Here is a 20,976-nt window from a genome sequence, read left to right as displayed (position 1 = left end):
AACCCTGAGAGCTAATGAGCCAGCCAAATGGCTGAGGCTGGATTTTACATTAGCTGAGAAGTATGGAGTGTTTTCATTTAAGCTCACATGAAATGAAGAAAAAAATTAAAATATTTCTTGTAAAAATATAACAAGACAGAAAAAACAAAAACACACTAAACTATATTCTTAAAAACAAACACATACACAAACGGTTCTTATACACATTCTGGAGTAGAGAAGCAACAAAATAAAATAAAAAGTTTATAACCAAATAACTCATCTGGATTCCAAATATCTTTACAATACTTTCATTTATCACTACACAATTCAGAAGACATTTTGCATTATAACAATTATCGAGGTAGTCAGCTCTCAAGAGCCAGGAAAAGTTACCTTGATCCAGGTAATATATCTTTCAGATTCTGTACCAGCAACAGATTGTTTTAGATTATTCTTTGTTTTAATTCTGACATGAATTTTGCAGATCTAGGGAGCATTTAACTACCAAGAGTTTGTTTTTTTTGCACCTTCTCCAGGGAGACTCAGAATCTTGCTGGGTCAGTGGTTTGAGATGATCCCAACTCTACCAAGATCCCACCCCGGGGTCTAGTTTGAGGCAGGGCAGGAAGAAGTTAAAGAGGGCTCCTAGGAGCACCTGTGTTGCAAGGCAGGCCTGCAAGGTTTGTGCCCAAATGCCCCATCTTTCCTGGGCTGGAAGAATCACACAATGAACCCAGACCACAAGTGGGTTTTTCAGAGCTTGCTTTTCAGTATAAAACCCTTTGATATTGTAAAATTATAAAAGTCAAATGGGAAATTTCTGTTCATTCATAGTCAAAAGGAAGAAAGGGATCCCATGGAGTTTTTATTCCATAAAGTGGTCCAAATCTAAAACCCTTCCATACTTTCTGGTGCTCATGAACTACCATACATAAAGGAAAGACACTGTTAATAGTCTCAAATACATGCTGAGTTCATTGCTAAGGATCCCTTTTCAGTCCATAAATCTTGCTCCATGAAAAACTCCCCATTCATTTCTTTCCTTTTGCTTGACTACTGCTATAATTTGTCGGAATCAGTAAAAATGCAATAAAACACGAGACACTGTGACCTGTTGATTGAAAAGGCTTCCTTTCTTATTCTGTGCCCTTGTGTTGCAAAAGCGTTCTATGAAGCCATCACTGTGGACAGTTGCGTTGAACAGGAGTGGCAGAGGTGAGGCGTTGGGGGCCCAAGAGCTAATTAGAAATGTAAGCTGATGAGTTGAAAAGAAACATGGATTTGATTATTTTTTAAAACTTATGTACTTAACAGGGTAGGTCAGCTTAGAAAAAAGGATACTAAGTTGGGATATTTTAGGCATCAATTTAATAAAGCAATATTAAAATTTTACTTCTCTCTGGCTCTGAAAAAAATCTGATCAGATGAACTCATGGGTCATTAATGAAAGAATGACATTAATTTAAATTAAAAATGTGGAGTTGATCATGCATATGCTTATCTCCACTGGATATCCTCCTAAATCCCACCCCCCCTTTTTTTTTCTGGTGCTGGGGATCAAACCCAGGGTCTTGTGCATGCGAGGCAAGCACTCTACCAACTGAGCTAAATCCCCAGCCCATCCTCCTAAACTGGAATGCTCCTAAGCTCTCTGAGCAAAACTGCGGCTCTGGGTGTTTCTCCTGCATACTTCCTATCTCTGCTCCATGCGTATAACATTGCTCTACCCAAAATACTGCAGTGACTCTCCGTCTACCAGTCCCAAGGTTTCTAAAATTCTTTATTCCAGAATCTGTCTTCAACTGTGAATCACCCCATGGGTGGCTGCTGGCTTGTTCTGGGCAGAGGCCCTAGAGGTAGTAATGATGAGCCAGCTCCTGGGCGTCAGACTTCCTCGGTCCAAATCCTGCCCTGCTACTGCTGGCCATGGGCCTTGGGAAGACTGGTGACCTCTCTGGGATACCATTTTTGTTTTTGTTTTTAATGGTTTTAAAAATAGTGTCTATAGATAAGGGTTTGTGTACAATGCCAGTACATGGTACTAATTTTATTAGTACTTATTTATTTAATATCTATGTGCCAAGGATGCTATACACTTACAACTCGTAACAACCAAGCAAGTTCAGCACAATTAGTCCCATTCTCAGGTGAGTAAATAGAGGCTATAAAGATCCAGACTTCAACAAGTCTTTGTAGCTTCTGAGCAGGAAGAAGTTACATTCCAACTCACAATGGTTTCACCAGGACAGCAAGTGTCACATCTGGTTTGAATAGTTTACTGTGTACTTGTACAAAAGCTAACTCGAGATTTTCCATATGGCATCAATTCTGTTGAAATAGTGTCACCTCAACTCTACAGCAAAAACCTTGAGGCCATGAGTTGATCATTTTATAGAGCCAGCAAAGGAACAATGCACGGAAGTGGAAATCGAAGCCCTTGGCCTAATGAGGTGGTGAAGATCGATGGGTCTCCCGAGCTACGCTGGCACATGAGCCATGGCCTGCAGTGCATGGGCACGACTGGTAGGCCCCCTCCCCACCTCAAAACAGTATCGTCATCTTTGAGTTCTGTTTCTATGCACTTATATCAATCATCAGATGGTGTGTTTTTTGATCCCTATAGGAGAAGATATAAACCAACTTTAGCATAGATATAAGTGACAAGCTTATGTTCAAAATAAAGAGCTATTCAGCCCAAGAAAGTAGATTAATTTCTGTTTCTTAGTGGCACAGACCTGAGGTTTGTTTCTAGAAAACCAAGAGAGGCAGGGCCCAGACCTAACTTCCGCCTGGTAGTTGTAATAGTCATTGGGATGACAGGTAAGACCACCTGTTTGCCCACTGATTGACACAAGATGGACAGCCTCCCCTGGACACCTTAACTTGTTTTTTGACTTAATAACTCCAGTCAGAGAAGAAATTGATCTTGGAGTTGGAGTCTCTTAGGGTCAGGTCAGATTTCAGAGATGTGGGAAGAGTCTTCTGCTTACAAACATATTTCTGAAACACCTTTAACTGAGGAACACTCCTTTATTTCACAGTTAGAGACGACTTAAAAATAGATACCCAGGAAGCAGTGGCTGGCTAACAAATTCATCACATTGTTTAAGGGATTAGTGTCTTAATGTTTCTACTCCTAAAAGAGTAAGTATTTATTTATTTTAAAATAAAGATAACACAGGCACAGGGAAGTAAACTAAAACTCATGCATGGAAAAGCTTCTCTTCAGTCCTGCTCCTCCCCCACTTAACCTTCTGGTCTAGAAACACACAGCATCAAGCTGCTCAGACACTTTGACAGAGATATTCTACACCCTCTATATTTGGAAAGTCTGAGGGCCCCAAGTGCTTGAAGGTCATGTCCTCTTTTATCTGTTGCCTCCTGTTTCATGGAATTCTATCTGAGTCAACCAAGCGCTACCTCTTCTATGAAATCTTCTCTGACTCCCTGCCCTGGCCAAATTGATCCATCCTTCTTGTGGGTCACCAATGCCTTGCCCAGTATTGAACTTATCCCTAACAGTACAATTGCCTGTTTATGGATATGTGTCCTCCTATACCACCCACCTCAGGGAAACTCTTCAGGACCAGGGCTGCTTCTGACTCATCCCTATATCCTGGTACTAAGCCAAGCATAGGCACTAAATAAATTTTCACTAGGTGATTATGAAGAATTGGTTGGAGACAGAAATAGGGATCAAAATGACTCAGAAAGGGGAAGAAAGGATGCTGGGTGTGGTAGTGCATGCCTGTAATCCCAGCGGCTCAGGAGGATCTTAAGTTCAAAGCTAGCCTCCATAAAAGTGAGGTGCTAAGCAACTCAGTGAGACTCTGTCTCTAAATACAAAATAGGGCTGGGGATGGGGCTCAAGGGTCAAGAGCCCCTGAGTTCAATCCCCGGTACCTGTCCCCCCCAAAAAATAAAAATAAAAAATAAAGGGGGAGGTAGGAGGGGTTTGTATGCCATCATTTGTCCCAACCCAAGCAATCTTCTGATGGTAAAGGATTAGTGATACACAATCAAAATGCTCATCACAAATGGATCTTAAATCCTTCTGAACTCCCAGAGAATTTACTTTCACTCAGAGAGCAATTTAAAGGAGCCAAGTACAAGAGACTTAATTATCATTGAGCCCCACAGAAATCCCAAACTCTTCCAAGGGGATTTAAACTCTGAACTGCAGGAAAAGAATTTCTTAGCATGTAGTAGTGTATGCTTAGACAGAGGCAGAGTCATCAGGCATTTCAGCCCATCAATCAACATTTTCTTTATTGTTCAAGCTGCCAACAAGTAGATAAAGTAACTCATCACCACACCAATCATTCGGCAAAAGGCCCATAACACTTAAAGAACCCATGTGTTAGAAAAATTAACTAAAAATTCAACTGTGGGTTGAAGATATCCATAAAGACCCTTTAGTCACTGAACTATTTTAGAATGAGTTTATGCTTTTCACAATTTTAGATATTCAGTAGATTGCTTTATCAAGCAATGTAAGAGAAAACTTTGACCAAGAATTATATGGTAGATAATTACAGAAGACTATGTACACATGGCTTAATTTTACTGCTTCTAGGCACGTTGACTTAATTTGGATCGCTCTGGGATTAAGCCCAATCTTTGCCACACTCATAAAAGCCCCCATCCACACTCCTCATAAAAAAAATCCCAACGGACATTATTTTTTTAACTACAGAAAAGTTTCGCATTAAATTTCATGTTTAAGATGGAAAACCTATTTATCGATGATCCCAAAAAAGTGTTCTGTCTTATTACCTTGCTTTTAGGGAAAAACCCCTCCTAATAAAAAAGACCTTCAAAGACCAAAAGAATATTGAAGATGTTGTATTGTAAAATGGGCATTTTTCTTTTCTTCTGAAAGAAACCACAGTTCAGATTTGTGCTTTAGTGGAGGGATGCTACTTTCAAGCACCAATTAATGGAGTTCTCTGTGGCTGTCACTGGAAGGTCAGAGAGATGAGACAGATGTGCCCTCTATGCTTTGGATGCCTTTTCAGCTGGAAGGCCACACCAATAAGGGGCAATAACACAGAACGGAGAGTGAAACCCAGACCAAAGCTATGCTCAAATCTATATTGAAAAGCACATGGTTATGGACTAAGTATCCGATTTGTGATGTCTACTGCAGTTACAGAGTTTAAAAAAATGTTGGGCTAACACTTAAGGTATACCTCATTCTGAGCAATGTTGTAAGAGTAAACTGTATTTATATAAATGAAAAGATCATGATTCTCGTAACATGATTCTTATCCATCCCAAATCCTTTGTGACTAAATTTTTAGGGATTTTTTTTTAATGGTAGATATAAAACTCAAGCATGCTAGGCAAGTACTATATCATTAAGCTACACCCTCAACCTTGTGACTAAATTCTTTAAGTACTAAAAGTACTTTCTCTGGGCATGATGGTATATCCCTGTAATCCCAGCTACTTGGGAGGTAGAAGTGGGAGGATTGCAAGTTTGAGGGCAGTCTGGGCAACTTAGTGTGATCCTGTATCTTTTTATTTTATTTTATTTTTTTAAGGAAAGGGCTGAAGATGAAGCTACATAGCTCAGAAGTAGAATGCTTAGTACATGCACAAGGCCCTGGGTGCAATCCCAGCACCGCAGGAGAAAAACAAAACCCCCAAACTCAACTTTCAGTTAGGATGAAATTCGTACAGTAGTGTGTGGAGAAATGGGGGTCAGAGGAGTTAAATTTTCTGACAGTTCTGGAGGTAACCAACTGGTTCACGTTGTTCAAGACACCTAAAATTATCTGCGAAGCGCTGAGCAGACCTATATGACATTGAACATCATTCCAGCTCTAAAATTCTAGGCCTGTGCGAGGCTAAGCAGTGTGCAAAGTGGTCTTGCTAAGTTGCTGAGGCTGGCCTCTCTCCCTCCGTGTGGTCCCTCCCTGAGGCATCCCACCCTCAAGGGGTGCAGTCTAAGCCTGTTCACAGAATGGTGGAGCTTTAGGAGGGTCAGGGCTACAGCCACAGGCCTACTGGAGCCAAGGATTAGAAGTCACTCAATGCCGTTTCACACTATTGGTCAGTGCAAGTCAATGGACCAGGTCAGACTCACAGAATGTTAGAAGAAATTGCATAAAAATTGAGGTCAATTTTAACTTTTCACAGCCTCTGTCAAGTTGCCAGGGGGAATTTTCCACTCTGTAAATAGTGAAAAGCCACAATGCCAGATGGGATGAGCCCTGGTTTGGCCAGGGAAACCTGCATTCAGATTTGAAATCTGCCACTTATCACAACTTTATTTATTTTTTTGTTTGTGGTACAGTGATTGAACCTAAGGCTTTACACATGCTGAGCAAGCACTCATCTATATCCCTAGCCCTTTTTATTTCATTTTGAGACCAGGGTCTTGCTATGTTGCTGAGGCTGACCTCCAACTTGCAATCCTCCTGGGTCAGCCTCACGAGTAGCTGGGATTATAGGTGTACACCATTGTGTCTAGTTCATTAGAACATTATGATCAATGCTCTCATTGAGTTATTAAAAATCTCTGAGTTAGTATTTCTGCCTCTGTAAAAAGAACTAATAAATCCTACATTTCAGAGTTTGGGTATAAAATAAGGTTTTATACATTTGAAATGTCACGTGTAAATTGTGAACCATAGTAAGTGCCGAACAATTGCTAACAAGGGTCCCCAAGATGATGAAGATATCTAGGTTTTAAGGGGCATATCTAGCAAATAAAGGGAGGAGAATATATATATATATACACTTGAGTGGTCAAAATTGATGATTTTGAGGAATAACAACAATTTTGGTCCATATTTTCATTTCTAATTTTCCTGTTATCACGAAGATTCCAAAATATAACTGATTTTTCCTTTTTAAGAAAGATTGTGTTATAGGAATATTTTAGTTTATCCTTTCTCAAGTCAGAACTAAGCTCAAAGCATCCTTTGAATGCCAACCAGCTCTAAGTTAGTCTATAGGAATCCTGATCCCAGACATTTTGATTTTTTTTATTAAGTATAATCTTTATTGTTCATCAAGTCCATATTTATTAATTTTCCTATTTGCTAAAATGCATTTGTAACCCTAAATCAGTGCTTAGTACTTTCACTGTCATTTACAGACACATGCAGTGTTGAAAATATTGAGTTTTCTAATTCCTTGATCCCTAGTTCTTATCTTGTAAACAAGTAACCATTTTGTGGTCTACTTAGTGCTTTTTCTTGCATTTTTGTGGGTTTTAGTTGTGATATTGCTGTTTAAAGCAGTCCTGGTAGGTTGAGGAAGAAGATTGCAAGTTTGAAGACAGCCTAGGCAATTTAGCGAGACCCTGTCTCAAAAGAAGAGAAAGGGCTGGGGGTGTAGCTGAGTGGTGAACACTAGCCTGGCATGTGCGAGGCCCCGGGCTTAAACGCTAGTACTAGGAAAAAAAAATTAAAAAGTAAAAAAGAAAAAAAGCTCCCCAGGCATAGGGCTGAAATGCCATTTAGTGCTCCTAAGTGAGAGAGGCTGTGATATTCCTTAAAGAGAAAGCCTGTGTGTGGGCTAGGCTTTGTCCGGGCACCAGTTAGTGTTGCTGGCTCAACATAAATGAGTCAACAATAAACAGTAAATAAGATCTCTTTAAATAGAAGTACACAAAAAACAAGGTTGTGTATTGATTGACTGTTGAAAATGCTGTGATCAGAGGCTTGGAGGAACCTCTCTCTGTGCTTCCCTAGAAGCCCTGGTTCAGTCTTCCGTAACTGAGTGTTTGCCTGGACTTGATAGAACAAATCATGAGAACTGCCTCTCCTGCCCACCACTGCTGTTTCCTGGTGATCCTTCACGACAAGAAACTGGGAAGCCTCAGGTGAGAGCTGGTTAAGGTAGAAAGCAGACACATACTATCTGTGATAGAGATGACAGGTCCCCTTGACAAAGGCAGTTCTCCATTGTACTTGCCACCATAGGGCAGGGATGGGAAATTTAAAAACATGTTGTGTTTGTGTTGTTACACTGATACCTACATGAATTTAATGAAAAAAAATTTTTTGTGGGTGATACTGGGGATCCAACCCAGGAGTACTTTGCCACTGAGCTACATTCCCAGATCTTTTCTAATTTTTATGTTGAGACAGGGTTTTGCTAAGTTGCCAAGGCTGGCCTTGTACTTGTGAACCTACTGCCTCAGCCTCCCAATGGCTTTCCATTCTTTGAACCAATTACAAAAGTAAGATTCAGGAGCTGGAGGCAGAGCTCAGTGGTAGAGCTCAGTGGTAGAACATTGCCTAGAATGTTCAAGGCCCTGGGTTTGATCTCCAGCACTGCAAATAAGGAAGGAAAAGAAAGCTGGGTACAAAGGTAAAGTTCAGAAATGATTCAAGGAGTGGCAAGCTGCTGATCTTCCCTACCCGTAGAACAAGGGTTTTTTCCTTTGTGGATGCAGAGAATTTGACAGCATCTTATTGATTCACGAGATGTGAAAGATTAAGAGGCTACTTAATTTTAAAAGCACACAGGACTTGAGGAAGCACCATGCTTTCCTTACTCTAAGATAACATGACGAATCTCACGGTCAAGTGTTTATTTAATGTACTGCTTTCCTATCATCACAATAAAAGACTATTACTTCAGAAGAAATATGGTATTTGTCAAATTGTTGTCATTTTTTACTTGCTAACCTCATAGGTTGAATATATATTGTTTCTATTCACAAAAACCAGATAAATTATACAAAGGAAGCCAGAAAGAGGGAAAGGAACTTATCTATCACACTTGAAATGATAAGTTTTAATAATCAGGATACTCAATGGACATGGTGGCACATGCCTATAATCCCAATGACTTGGAGGCTAAGGCAGGAGGATAGCAAGTTTGAGGCCAGCCTCAGCAATTAAGTGAGATCCTAAGCAACTTAGCAATACCCTGTCTCAAAATAAAAATAAAAAGGGCTGGGGGGACTGTGGTTGTGGCTCAGTAGTAGAGTGCTTGCCTCGCATGTGTGAGGCCCTGGGTTCAATCCTTAGCACCACATATGAACAAATAAAATAAAGGTATTGGGTCCATCTACAACTAAAATATATATATATATATATATATATATATATATATATAATTTTATATTATAATATATAATGTTTTTATATTATAATATAATATATATTTGTGGATGCAGAGTATTTGATAGCATCTTATTGGTTCATGAGATGCGAAATATGTATTAAAATATATAAAATATAGTATATATAGTATATATAATATTATATATTGTAATATATAATATTATATAATATAGATAACAACGTGTGTGTGTGTGTGTGTGTGTGTGTGTGTGTGTTTAGGGCTGGGGATACAGGTCAGCGTTAAGTGCCCTGGGTTCAATCCCTGATTAAAAAAAAAAAAGTCAGGATACTCTTTTCTGCTAATAATTTGAGTTCACTTACACAGATTTTTTTTTTTTTTTAAAGAGAGAGTGAGAGAGGAGAGAGAGAGAGAGAGAGAGAGAATTTTTTAATATTTATTTTTTTTTTTTTAGTTTTCGGCGGACACAACATCTTTGTTGGTATGTGGTGCTGAGGATCGAACCCGGGCCGCACGCATGCCAGGCGAGCGCGCTACCACTTGAGCCACATCCCCAGCCCCACTTACACAGATTTTGAGAACCTTGGAACATAGGCTTCAATTAACCCATACAAAACTGACATAAAAGGAACAAATAGAGTCTGTATTCTAATACGCACTACAGAAGAGGAAGAAAATGGATCAAAATGTTCCCTATTAATTTGGAATACTGTAACATTCTTAGGCAAGAAGCTATAGATAACAAAAAAGCAGTAAGCCAGCAATAGGTAGAGTGGCTCTTTTGACATAAAAGAATTAAATACTCAGTTACTCTGGAAGAAATAACACACCCATGTGTGCAGGTGCATGTGTTTTAATGCAATTGACTATGTAAGCAATTCTAAAATGTAAACTCAGGAATTGCAAACTCTTGCATACATTTACAGGTAACTAAAATTTAAAATGAAAATCATAGCAATAAAAGAGCTAATATAAGAATTGCTATGAATACATAAAATGTTTTGCACTTCAAGATTGTGAGTAACTTTCCCAAGCTCAAAAAATGAAACCCTTTCATATTTACTTAAGGTGGAGTTCCCTGGCCAAGTGTGATTTAACAAAAAGTTGATACTCATCAATATGAATATAATTTTTCATACTGAAATATAGATTTATTTAAGGAAATGGGATAATATTTGCATTGTATTTTATAAGTCCCTATAGTTCCATCTGGTCCTTATTTATTTAAATTTTACTCAGCTTGCATAATATTTTTGCTTACAGTCATATTCTTTAGGACCAGAAATGTCCAAATCTGGAAATTCAGAGGTACTATTCGTTAACATTCTTTCAGTGTGATTCATAGACTTTGCAAACTCTGCTTTGATTTGAAAGTAAAACTAAGGTAATAAGATGTTTTCTATAAAAATATATGACTTAAGCAATAACGATAAAAGGAGCTTGGCTTTGGGGATTACATGCCAAAGCAAACCACACTCCTCATGAAGTAGACTGTACAAAGTTCACATGAAGGGGAATAGCAAAATAAAACACTTAATCAAATGTATAATAGCTTTCCACTCTGCTTACTTTAAAAATATGTAGTGGTTTAAATTGCCGCAGTCCACTTTTAAATCGTCAAAAGCAGTAATAAGGACACGATAGCATGCAATGTGATGAGGGGTTAAGTGAGGTCACTTCAGAACATGACAGATGGTTGCAGTGGAAGGACAGGCATTCTTCACCTCAATTTCTAGACAGATGAACTCTGTCATGTGACATCCAAATGGGAGAGTCCTTCTACCTCGAGGGGACTTACTAATGTATCTGTCCCTAGAACTTTTGTTTCACAAGAATGAAATACATTGGTATTGCTCTGTAGAACTTCCGTGTAATAAGAACAAATTAAACGGGTCCCAGGGCAGGGGTACAGCTTAGTGGTGGAGCACAATCTTAGCATTCATGAAGCCTTGGGTTCAATTCCCAGCACCAAAATGAACAAACTGGCATTAAGTCCAGTGGTGAAAACAATGCAGACCTGAAACTTCGAGAGAAATGATCAGATTCTAAATTTGACATTCCTAGGCCTTTTTAAAATTGAGAATATCCAAGTTTTACAATTGAACCTGGGAATCCATGGACTTCATTCACCACGGAATAGGACAAAAACATGAAGACAAGGCCCTTGTCTCATTTTTCCTCTTGCAAAGAGATTTCAAGGTAACACAAGTCTAGAAAATAGGGATTTATAAACTTTCACTTTCTGGTCTTCCCCTTTTCAGTCTAGTCAATTCTTCTTCAAAGGACGTGGCTTCAGTGCTGTTTTTTTTAGAAATGGACAGGACACTCCAGCAACAGTGACTGGAGGACCCCCTGACTGAGCTCAAGCAGGCTAAAGCCTAGCAGCAGGTGGGAGCAGGACTGGCTGGAGGTCAAGGTGGCCAGCAGACAGGAATTCAGAGGCGCAATGAGGCCGGAGCAGCTGTGTTTCTAAGTGTGCAAGGCATTGCTCGGGGTACTGCAGATACACAGGCTTGGTGGGCAGGACACAGAGCACAGGGGACACATGGTGGTACCCCTGGGAAAAGGGGCAAGTAGGGTGGCTTTCACATCAGGTGGACTGTCTGAACCCCAACAGGCCAACAGCTGGCGTCTCTTGAGTCCAACTTATCCTGCATCTGTTTCCTCATTTGTAAGTGGGGAAAAGACTACTACTTGTCCTCTAGGGTGGATTGAGGATTACCTGAGAGGACACATACATGTCAATTACATATCCAGAACAGAACTCAAATCAGATGTCAAAAAGTTTGATGCTGCCGGACATAGTGGTGCACTATCCCAGCTGGTCAGGAGGCTGAGGCAGGAGGATTGCAAGTTCAAAGCCAGCCACAGCAACCTATCTTAGAATAAAATATAAAAGGACTGGAGATGTAGCTCATTGTAAGAACACCCTGGGGGGCTGGGGATGTGGCTCAAGCGGTAGCGCGCTCGCCTGGCATGCGTGCGGCCCGGGTTCGATCCTCAGCACCACATACCAACAAAGATGTTGTGTCCGCCGAGAACTAAAAAAATAAATATTTAAAAAAAAATTCTCTCTCTCTCTTCCTCTCTCTCTCTCTCTCTTTAAAAAAAAAAAAAAAAAAAAGAACACCCTGGGTTCACTCCCTAGTACCTCTATCTCTCAAAAAAAGAACATGATGCGGAAAAACAAATACCTAACTGTCTAGGAACAGTCATGTTGCAATGTGCAGATAACACACTGAGAAGCTCAGATGAGGAGAGCGAGGATCTGCTTTAATGCAATGCTCACTGGTGATCAGCAACAGCTGGGCTTACTATGATGCATACTAAGCAAAGTCCATTATATTCATTATCTTAATCAATCCACATAACAACCTTAAGTGGTAAACACAGCAGATTTAAATTGAAAAAGACATTGCCTGTCCAGAGCCACACAGTTAACGATCTGAGATTTCTGATGCCAAAAAATTGCAGTGCTGCCTGCTGCATTTCACAGAACACACTGCCCAAAGCCTGGAACGTCTGGCAATGCTCAGCAGAAAGAGGAAAATACATAGGGAGAGGGTCCTTGAGATATTATCTTCATTCTTTATCCACTTCCTTTGTTCAATCCTAAGAACTGTTCAAGTCTGTGGGTATTCCAAGATAAAAGATTTACTTCCTACATTTTTCTTTTTCTTCTCTAGAATTCCCAAGGTCCGTAACATAATAGCCTCAATGAATCAAGGGGGCTATATCTTAATTCTTCTGAGGACATTGGTAATAAATCCTCATCAGGAAATCTTTCTGAGAAGGGGACACAGGGGGGACCAGGAGAGGCTTAAGAATATGGCACAAAAGTCAGAAGAGATAAGAGCTCTTGGTCTTTCATCTGGCAGATTGAGTCCTCTGAGATGTAGGATTTCATGTAAATTAATACCCAAACAAGGCCAAGGGGAGAGTGAAATGGTAAGGGTGAGGAAAGACAGAATGAAAGGATGGACTGCTGCACAGATGGATGGAAGGAAACAAAAAATATTACCTCTGCTCTACAGCATGACTTATTCTGGCTCCTGAGTTGACATAAAACATAACAAACAGCCTATATTGATTAAATCCGGAATGTTCTTACTACTTTTTTTTATGCTTTCCAGAGATTTTAATAGTCCCTATTATGATTTTTCACTGGTTGATTTCCAATATTAGATCATAAACAACGGGGCAAAGTGTTGCACACCCGTAATCCCAGTGACTCAGGGGGCTGAGACAGGAAGATCACAAGTTCGAGGCCAACCTCAGCACCTTAGCAAGACCTTGAAATGAAAAGAGCTAGGAATGTAGCTCAGTGGTAAAGTGCCCCTGGGTTCAATCTTCAGCATCACATAAGGCGGGGGGTGGGGGGGCGTGGAGAGAGAGAGAGAGCATAAACATTAAAGGCAGTAGAATTAAACATGAATGAATGTGTGCACTCTTTGAGAACAGTTATCTCACTCAATTTTGCATCCTCAGCACTAAGCAAAGGACAGACTTTGAACAATCATATGCAACCTATTGCACTATCGCAGAAGAGCCATGCTCCCCAGAGGCAGACCTGGGAGCGGCATCTTAGATGAAAGCATCTGAGCTGGAAGGCTGTCACTGAGGACTGGGTCCAGGTGTGCTTATAAACGACCCTGAAATGCTCACCCTCATCATTATCTTGGTACTTAAAAGGCTGGCCTGGACACCCAGCTGCAGATACAATGGGACAGTGAGTGCGATCTCCCCTGTGATCTCTGGAGCCATCTGTCTTGGCCCGAGAGAAACTATTTATAGAAGAGACGACTGATGTGGTATCAAGACTAGGTCCCAGAGACTTAATTCCTCTAAAGATGCCCCAGATATCTGCTGGCCACACAACAAAGAGGACATGGAAACCCTAACCGGGAGGGAGGGGTAAAATTCAGAATGTACTTTTCCCTGCTACAGAGCTGCAGGGAGTGTGTATCCCATAAACTCATGTGCAAAGTACTTTTGATGCTGGGCCTCAACACTTTGTACAAGTCCCTTTCATAAGCTTTCATTTTTGTTTGTGAACTTCTTGCTGGCTGGATGCAAACCCAAGACCTGACTGAAAAATGTGACCCAGAGAGTCAATTGGGTTGCATGTTCCATACTGAAATTTAAGGGGGAATAGAAAAAGAAAAAAACAAAGATCTTCATTGTGGGAACAGTGGATTTATTTGTTAAAGTACCTTCCATCCCCCTGCTTTTCTATCTTTAAAATGACAGGCCAATCTATCTTCTTGTGAGTCTAACTTATAGGTTTTGATGAGGTACATGAGGTTAGGAAATAAAAACTATGTCCCATCCCTCATTTTTAAGTGGTGCTTATCCTTCTAAGGACAATGGGATTTATGGTCTCAAAAGGCAGAACTATATATTATGAACCTCATGATGCTTTAAAGAATTTTCTTTTTGGCTGCCTCATGGTGATAAAAGAAGCATTCAACAAAGGCTTCACACCCAAGTTGCAGGAGGTGACATGGCTCAGCGAATGTCCACAGGTTGATACCTGGAGTCCAAGCAGATTAGATATTACAGACCCAAGAACAGCATGGGCACATCTTGTCCACAAATCTGAGTAATCCACAAGAGCAAAACTGTACCAACAAAGACCGAAACAAAAGCCACAACTTATTCAGCCAGGCCAGCCATGCTGAATGAACTCTGATTCCTATGGCAAATCTAGTTGTGCCTACATTAAACAATATAAGAAGTCATATTTACAAAAATTAAATCAGAGACAAAGACATATCAAGGAAAGAAAATTTCAGACCAATATCCCTGATGAAAATAGATGTAAAAATTATTAATAAAATACTGGCAAAACACCTACAAAAATACATTAAAAAGCTAGTGTACCATGATCAACTGGGGTTCCTCCCAGGAATGCAAGGTTGGTTCAACATGGAAATCAATAAATGTAATTCATCATATCAATAGACTTAAAAACAAGAATCACATGATTATCTCAATAGATGCAGAAAAAGCACTTGACAAAATATAGAACCCCTTCACATTCAAACACTAGAACAACTATGGATAGTAGAACCATACCTAAGCTACATCATTCTAAATGAAGAAAAATTGAAGGCATTCCCTCTAAAAACTGGAACAAGACAGGGTTGACCTCTTTCACCACTTTTAGTTAACATAGTCCTTGAAATTCTAGTCAGAGCAATTAGAAGAAAGAAATTAAAGGGCTACAAATAGGAAAAGAACTATCTCTATTTGCCAATGACATGATTCTATATTTAGAAGACCCCCCCAAAAAAAAAACTCCACTAGAAAACTTTTAGAACTCATAAATAAACTCAGCAAAGTAAAAAGAGATAAACTACCCATAAATCATTTGCATTCCTATACACCAGTGATGAATCAACTGAAAGAGAAAGTAGAAAAACTATTCTATTCACAATAGCCTTAAAAAAAGAGAATATTTGGAAACAATATAACAAAAGAGGTAAAAGACCTCTACAGTGAAAACTACAGAATTCTAAAGAAAAAAAATTGAAGAAGACCATAGAAGATGGAAATATCTTGTATAGGCAGAATACTGTCAAAAATGGCCATACTAACAAGCATTATGCAGATTTAATGCAATTATTAAGGTTCTGATGATATTCTTTATAGAAATAGAAAACAAGTCATGAAATTCATTTGGAAAAATAAGAGACCCAGAATAGCCAAAGCAATCCTCAGTTAGAAAAGTGAAGCAGGAGGCATCACAATACCAGACCTTAAGTTATATTACAGAGCTATAGTAATAAAAATGGCATGGCATTGGCACCAAAAGTGACATGAAGACCAATGGTACAGAATAGAAGACACAAAGACAAACCTACATAAATAGCTAGAGGGGAGGGAAGGGAGTATGGGGGAAAGAAGAATAGTAGGATGAATCTGACATTATTATCCTATGTGCATAGATGACTAAATGACTGGTATGTGGCCACATGCCAGGATTCTCTAGATCATGCCAGTGAACAGGGAAGAGACAGTAAGAGTGGGTTTCTGCAATACCTGCAGTTCTTGGACTCTTCTGTTGCTTTAGGGGATTAGTATTTATTACAGAAGAACAACAGAATCTCCCCCTCCCAAAAGCACAGCACAGAAACATTATACTCCTGCCCAAAATGGAAAACAAATAGTTCGTGGATCATGCATTTGTTTTATCTGTAAACCAGGCCCATATACTTCATGCCTTACTGGATAAATGGGCAAAGGAAATATCAAAATATTCATTTAAGGGGTAGGGGTTGTGGCTCAGTGGTAGAGTGCTCGCCTAGCATGCACGAGGCACTGTTTTCGATCCTCAGCACCACATAAATGTAAAATAAAGATATTGTGTCCACCTAAAATTTAAGAATAAACATTAAAAATAAATATTCACTTAAATATACATTCATGATAAAAGCGATTCCCTATTTTTTGGGGGTTGGGTGGGTGGTAAAAAGCAGGCTGAAGAGTGGGAGGGAGATTTGTTTTTCATTTTACAGCCTTTCATGCCAATCTAACTTGGTTCAATGTGCATGTATTACCTGATTCTAATACGTATGCACTGATTAATCACAGTTTGAGCAAAGTTTTAAAAAAAAGCACACACACAGAAAGTTTTATATTTCAATGCATTATTGAATAGTGACATATAAAAGGTACTGAACAATTAAAAAAATCATCCTAGGAAAAGCTAAGAATCTAGACTAGTTTTTCAAAAAAAAAATTATCAGTTCATACGAACTCTATTTTTTTGGCTCGAATAACTTATATATATATTTTTAATTGGTACTGGGGATGAAATCTAGGACCCTGTGCATGCTAGGAAAATGCTCTGCAATGCCTACACCTGTAGCCTCTGATATTTATGGTTTTTATTTTTTTGAACCCCAAAGTGCTTCACCACTACATTTTACTCAGTTACTTAGCATTTTGCTAAGTTGCTGAGTCTGGCCTTGAACTTACAATCCTCCTGCCTCAGTCTCTTGAGTTCCTGGGATTAAAGCATGTGCCACTGTACCTGGCTTGTTTACTTTTTATCTATCATCCCATTAAATAATAATGGTGATGGAGGACGATAATAATAGTTCCTATTTACTGAACACTTACCATGTGCCAAGCACTGCTCTAAATATTGTTTTAGTACTTCTAAATGCTGTGCTCCTATAGGTCTAATTAGTCTTTACAAAAACCCTCAACATCCTAGATGGAGAAACTCCTGGTGAAAATTACATGTTCAGAAAAACTTGAGGGGCTGGAGTTGTGGCTCAGTGGTAGAGCACTTGCCTAGCATGTGTGAGGCCTTGGGTTTAATCCTCAGCACCACATACAAATAAATAAATAAAAATATTGTGTCCATCTACAACTTAAAAAAAAAAAGAAAAAGAAAAGAAACACTTGAAAACTGGCAATTATATGGAAGCACATGATATTTCCCATAATATTAAAATGCTGAGTCTTCCATAGATGTGTTCCAGGGCCATAAAGAGCCCCAACAGTTAATTCTGGGATAATCGATATATTTTACATAGAAACTTACCAAGGGTGTATCTCTTCCTCCCACAATGCTGAGACCAAGGCCTGAGCGTCCCTTGGATATTTCTATAATCATTTCCTGGCCAGGGACAATGGGACACGTTGCAGGATCCACTGACAGAGGAGCCTGGAAGCTACCTGGGGGAAGGAAAGAAAGACAGAATAATGAGAGGCAGTCTGGCCTGCATGCTTCATTACTGGCAGAGCACAGAGTTTGTATGTGTTTATCATTTCACTCTCCTCCTGCCAAGAATCATGAAGGAAAAACCTTGGTCATTCACTGAGGGATGAAATGCGACATTCCTATGACTTTTTTTTTTTTTTTTTTTTTTTTTTTAGTGATGCTGGGCTTGCACCAGGGCCTCACACATGCCAGGCCAGCGCTTCACCACTGAGTTACATCCCCAGCCCTCTTGAAGCAAACCAGAGACCCCAGATGGATCTTAGATCTGCTTAAAGCTGTTTAAACCTCAAAACACATCATGAGAACCATCAGGGGAAAATTTAACATAATTAAGCCATTGGGTACATAAAGTCATATGTTATAATGAGTAAAAAAAAGTTTGGTATGCCAGAAGATCCTGAGTTATAAAACACTAAAAGTGCTTAAGTACTTTCAGTTAGACACAATATATGGATTATAATATATAAAATATTTAATCAATAAAGTATGTTTTAACTGAATCCAATAATTATTTAAAATTTATCTTCAAATATATTACAGGTTGAGCATCATTAACCCAAAAATCTGAAATCCAAAAATTTCTGAACATTGACAGGATGCTGGCACAAGTGGAAAGTTCCATCTCGAATGCATGGGGTCATGGGTTGACCCCCAGTCTTGTCAATAAATTAAAAGAAAAAAGAAAATTCCATACCTCTCTTCATAGGATGGGTAGTAGTCCAGTTAAAATGCAGGTACACTAAAAACACTGTATAAAGCTATTCTCCAGCTGCATATATAAGGTAGATATGAAATGTAAATGAATTTTATGTTTAGACTTGGGTCTCATCCCAAGCTATCAGATTAAGTATATGCAAATATTCTAAAATCCAAAATCTGAAATACTTCTAGTCCTAAGCATTTTAGGCAAGGGATACTCAACCTGTAAATATAATAGTAAAAATAATTTTTAAAAAACTATTATAAAAATACACTCAAGAATACTTGCTGGGTCCATTAGTGAGAATTTTAAAAAATATTTAGTTTTTTTTGTTGTAGTTGGACACAATACCTATTTTTTATTAATTTACTTTTATGTGGTGCTAAGGATTGAACCCAGGACCTCCAGTAGGTGAGAACTCTACTGCTGAGCCACAACTCCAGCCCCTAGTGAGAGTCTTTTAAGGAGTTACTGCTGATCTATAAGTTTCACTTTAAAAAAAAAATCATTGTGTTAGTGCCAGGTATAGTATGCACACTTGTAATCCCAGCAATTCAGGAGGTTGAGGCTGGAAAATTTCCAAGTTTGAAGCCACCCTCAGCAAATAGCAAGGCTTAAGCAACTTAGTGAGACCCTATCTCAAAATGAAAAAAAAAAAGGGCTGGGCATGTGGCTCAGTAGTTAAGCATCCTCAAGTTAAATACACAATACCAAAAACAAAACAAAACAAAACAAAAAGAAATAAAGGAAAAAAATCATTGTTTAAGAATGGATTTTTCTAAAAACTAAAAAAATATATATTATATGCAAGAGAAGAGGTTTAATAATACCCCTTGATCCACTTCTATATATATGTGCATTTACCAGACAAATAAACCTAGTCTATTAAACAAACAAACAAACAAACAAAAAACACTTTTCCAGACATGGTAGCACAAACCTGTAATCCCAGTGACTCAGACTGAGACAGGAGGATTGTGGGTTCAAGGCTAGCCTGGACAACTTAACCAGACACTGACTCAAATAAAAAATAAAAAGAACAAAGATGTAGCTCAGTAGTAGAGCATCCCTGGGTTAAATCCCCAGTACATACACACATTCTCTCTCTCACTCACTCACACACACACACACACACACACACACACAGAGAAAGTCAAAACATTCAAAACATTAGTTTCAAGAGACTCTTAGTAGACAGAAATTTCTAGACAATGCCAACTTTTCTGTTAATAACTAGGACTGATCATCTTGAGGACTGATTCCTACATTGTGATATAATTTAAAAGGCCGAGAAAAGAGGGCCCCATCTGCTGGTGAGCTGTAGTAGTGCACAGAAACCAAGATGAAATCCACAATGCTTCATTAGATTATATAATAAGCAGGGAACTGCATACAAAGCCCTTTGGCCAAAACTGGTTTTTACATTTTCAAAATGCAAAAAAAGTTAAAAAAATAATATTTCCATTCATGTAAAAGGTATATGGAACCCAAGTTTTGGTTTCCATAAATAAACCTGTATTGGATACAGTCTACTAGCCCACATATGTATAGTCTATGACTGCTGTCATACTACGAGGGCAGTTGAGTAGCTGTAACAGAGAACATCTGGCCTGTGAGGCTAAAATATTAACTACTTGGTTCTTTAAATTGGCTGTCCTGTCCACATGGAATTTATTAATCTAATGGTCTCCCAGTTAAAAGCAAGAAATTTAGTGATACAACCTCAGTAACAATAAAAAGTGCCCTATTAGAAGAATATTAAATTGTAAACCTAATCTGTTTCTAGATCTTTGTGCAGCATATATAGTTCACATTGCCACTCCTGTTAATTTACAATAAAAATGATGGACAATACTGGCACAATTTCACAGATGCTTTTAAAAGTTTATGTTGCTTTTGTAAATGACCAGCTTACTCTCCCGAATGAGGAGAGAATACAGTAAGAGATATGGGAGATGGCATTTCTTTCCTCCTCTGCTCCTTCCTCACCCTAGAGAGTCCTGAGTCAGTCTTTGAATTTATTTCTCTTAATAGAATTCAGTCCAAATCAGGATCATATCAATTCTTCAATAAATGTTTGGAAAGTGGGTGAGAAATGAATAAAATTCCCATAAATTAAAATGTAGAGTCATAAATTTCTCTTATTTGGTATAGATACTGATATATATTACCAAAATTCAACTGTCTACACATCGAGTCAGCAATTTTTCTTGGTCAAAGTCCAGGTATACATATTTTGCGGATTGCTGGCCATACAGGCTCAGCTGCAACTACTTAACTCCATCTTTATAGTATGAAAGCAGCATGCTGCTTACTCATTTGTGTAAATACATGAGAGTCTCAATAAAACTATTAGTGAACATGGAAATATGAATTTCATATTTTCATAAAATAGGCTTTTTCCCCAACCTTTAAAAATGTGAAAACTAAAAAATAATAATGTGAAAACCTGGCTGGGGTTGTAGCTCAGTGGTAGAGCACTTGCCTAGCATGTGTGAGGCACTGGTTT

At 38.8% G+C, this 20,976-nt stretch overlaps 1 protein-coding gene across 1 annotated transcript in view; it reads right to left on the bottom strand.

Moving 5' to 3' along the window:
• The window catches only part of Patj (PATJ crumbs cell polarity complex component), a 331,415-nt gene that overhangs the window by 44,210 nt on the left and 266,229 nt on the right, over nt 1–20,976 (bottom strand). The window contains exon 34 of the mRNA XM_026407227.2: nt 17,588–17,721. Within this exon, the coding sequence (XP_026263012.2) occupies nt 17,588–17,721 (134 nt within the window). The remainder of the gene's footprint in view (nt 1–17,587; nt 17,722–20,976) is intronic.

This window comes from Urocitellus parryii, chromosome 11 (assembly GCF_045843805.1).
Source record: "Urocitellus parryii isolate mUroPar1 chromosome 11, mUroPar1.hap1, whole genome shotgun sequence".
Classification (NCBI taxonomy): Eukaryota; Metazoa; Chordata; class Mammalia; order Rodentia; family Sciuridae; genus Urocitellus; species Urocitellus parryii.
Note: the sequence above shows the minus strand (reverse complement) of the source record. Positions and strands in the feature narration are given on the sequence as shown.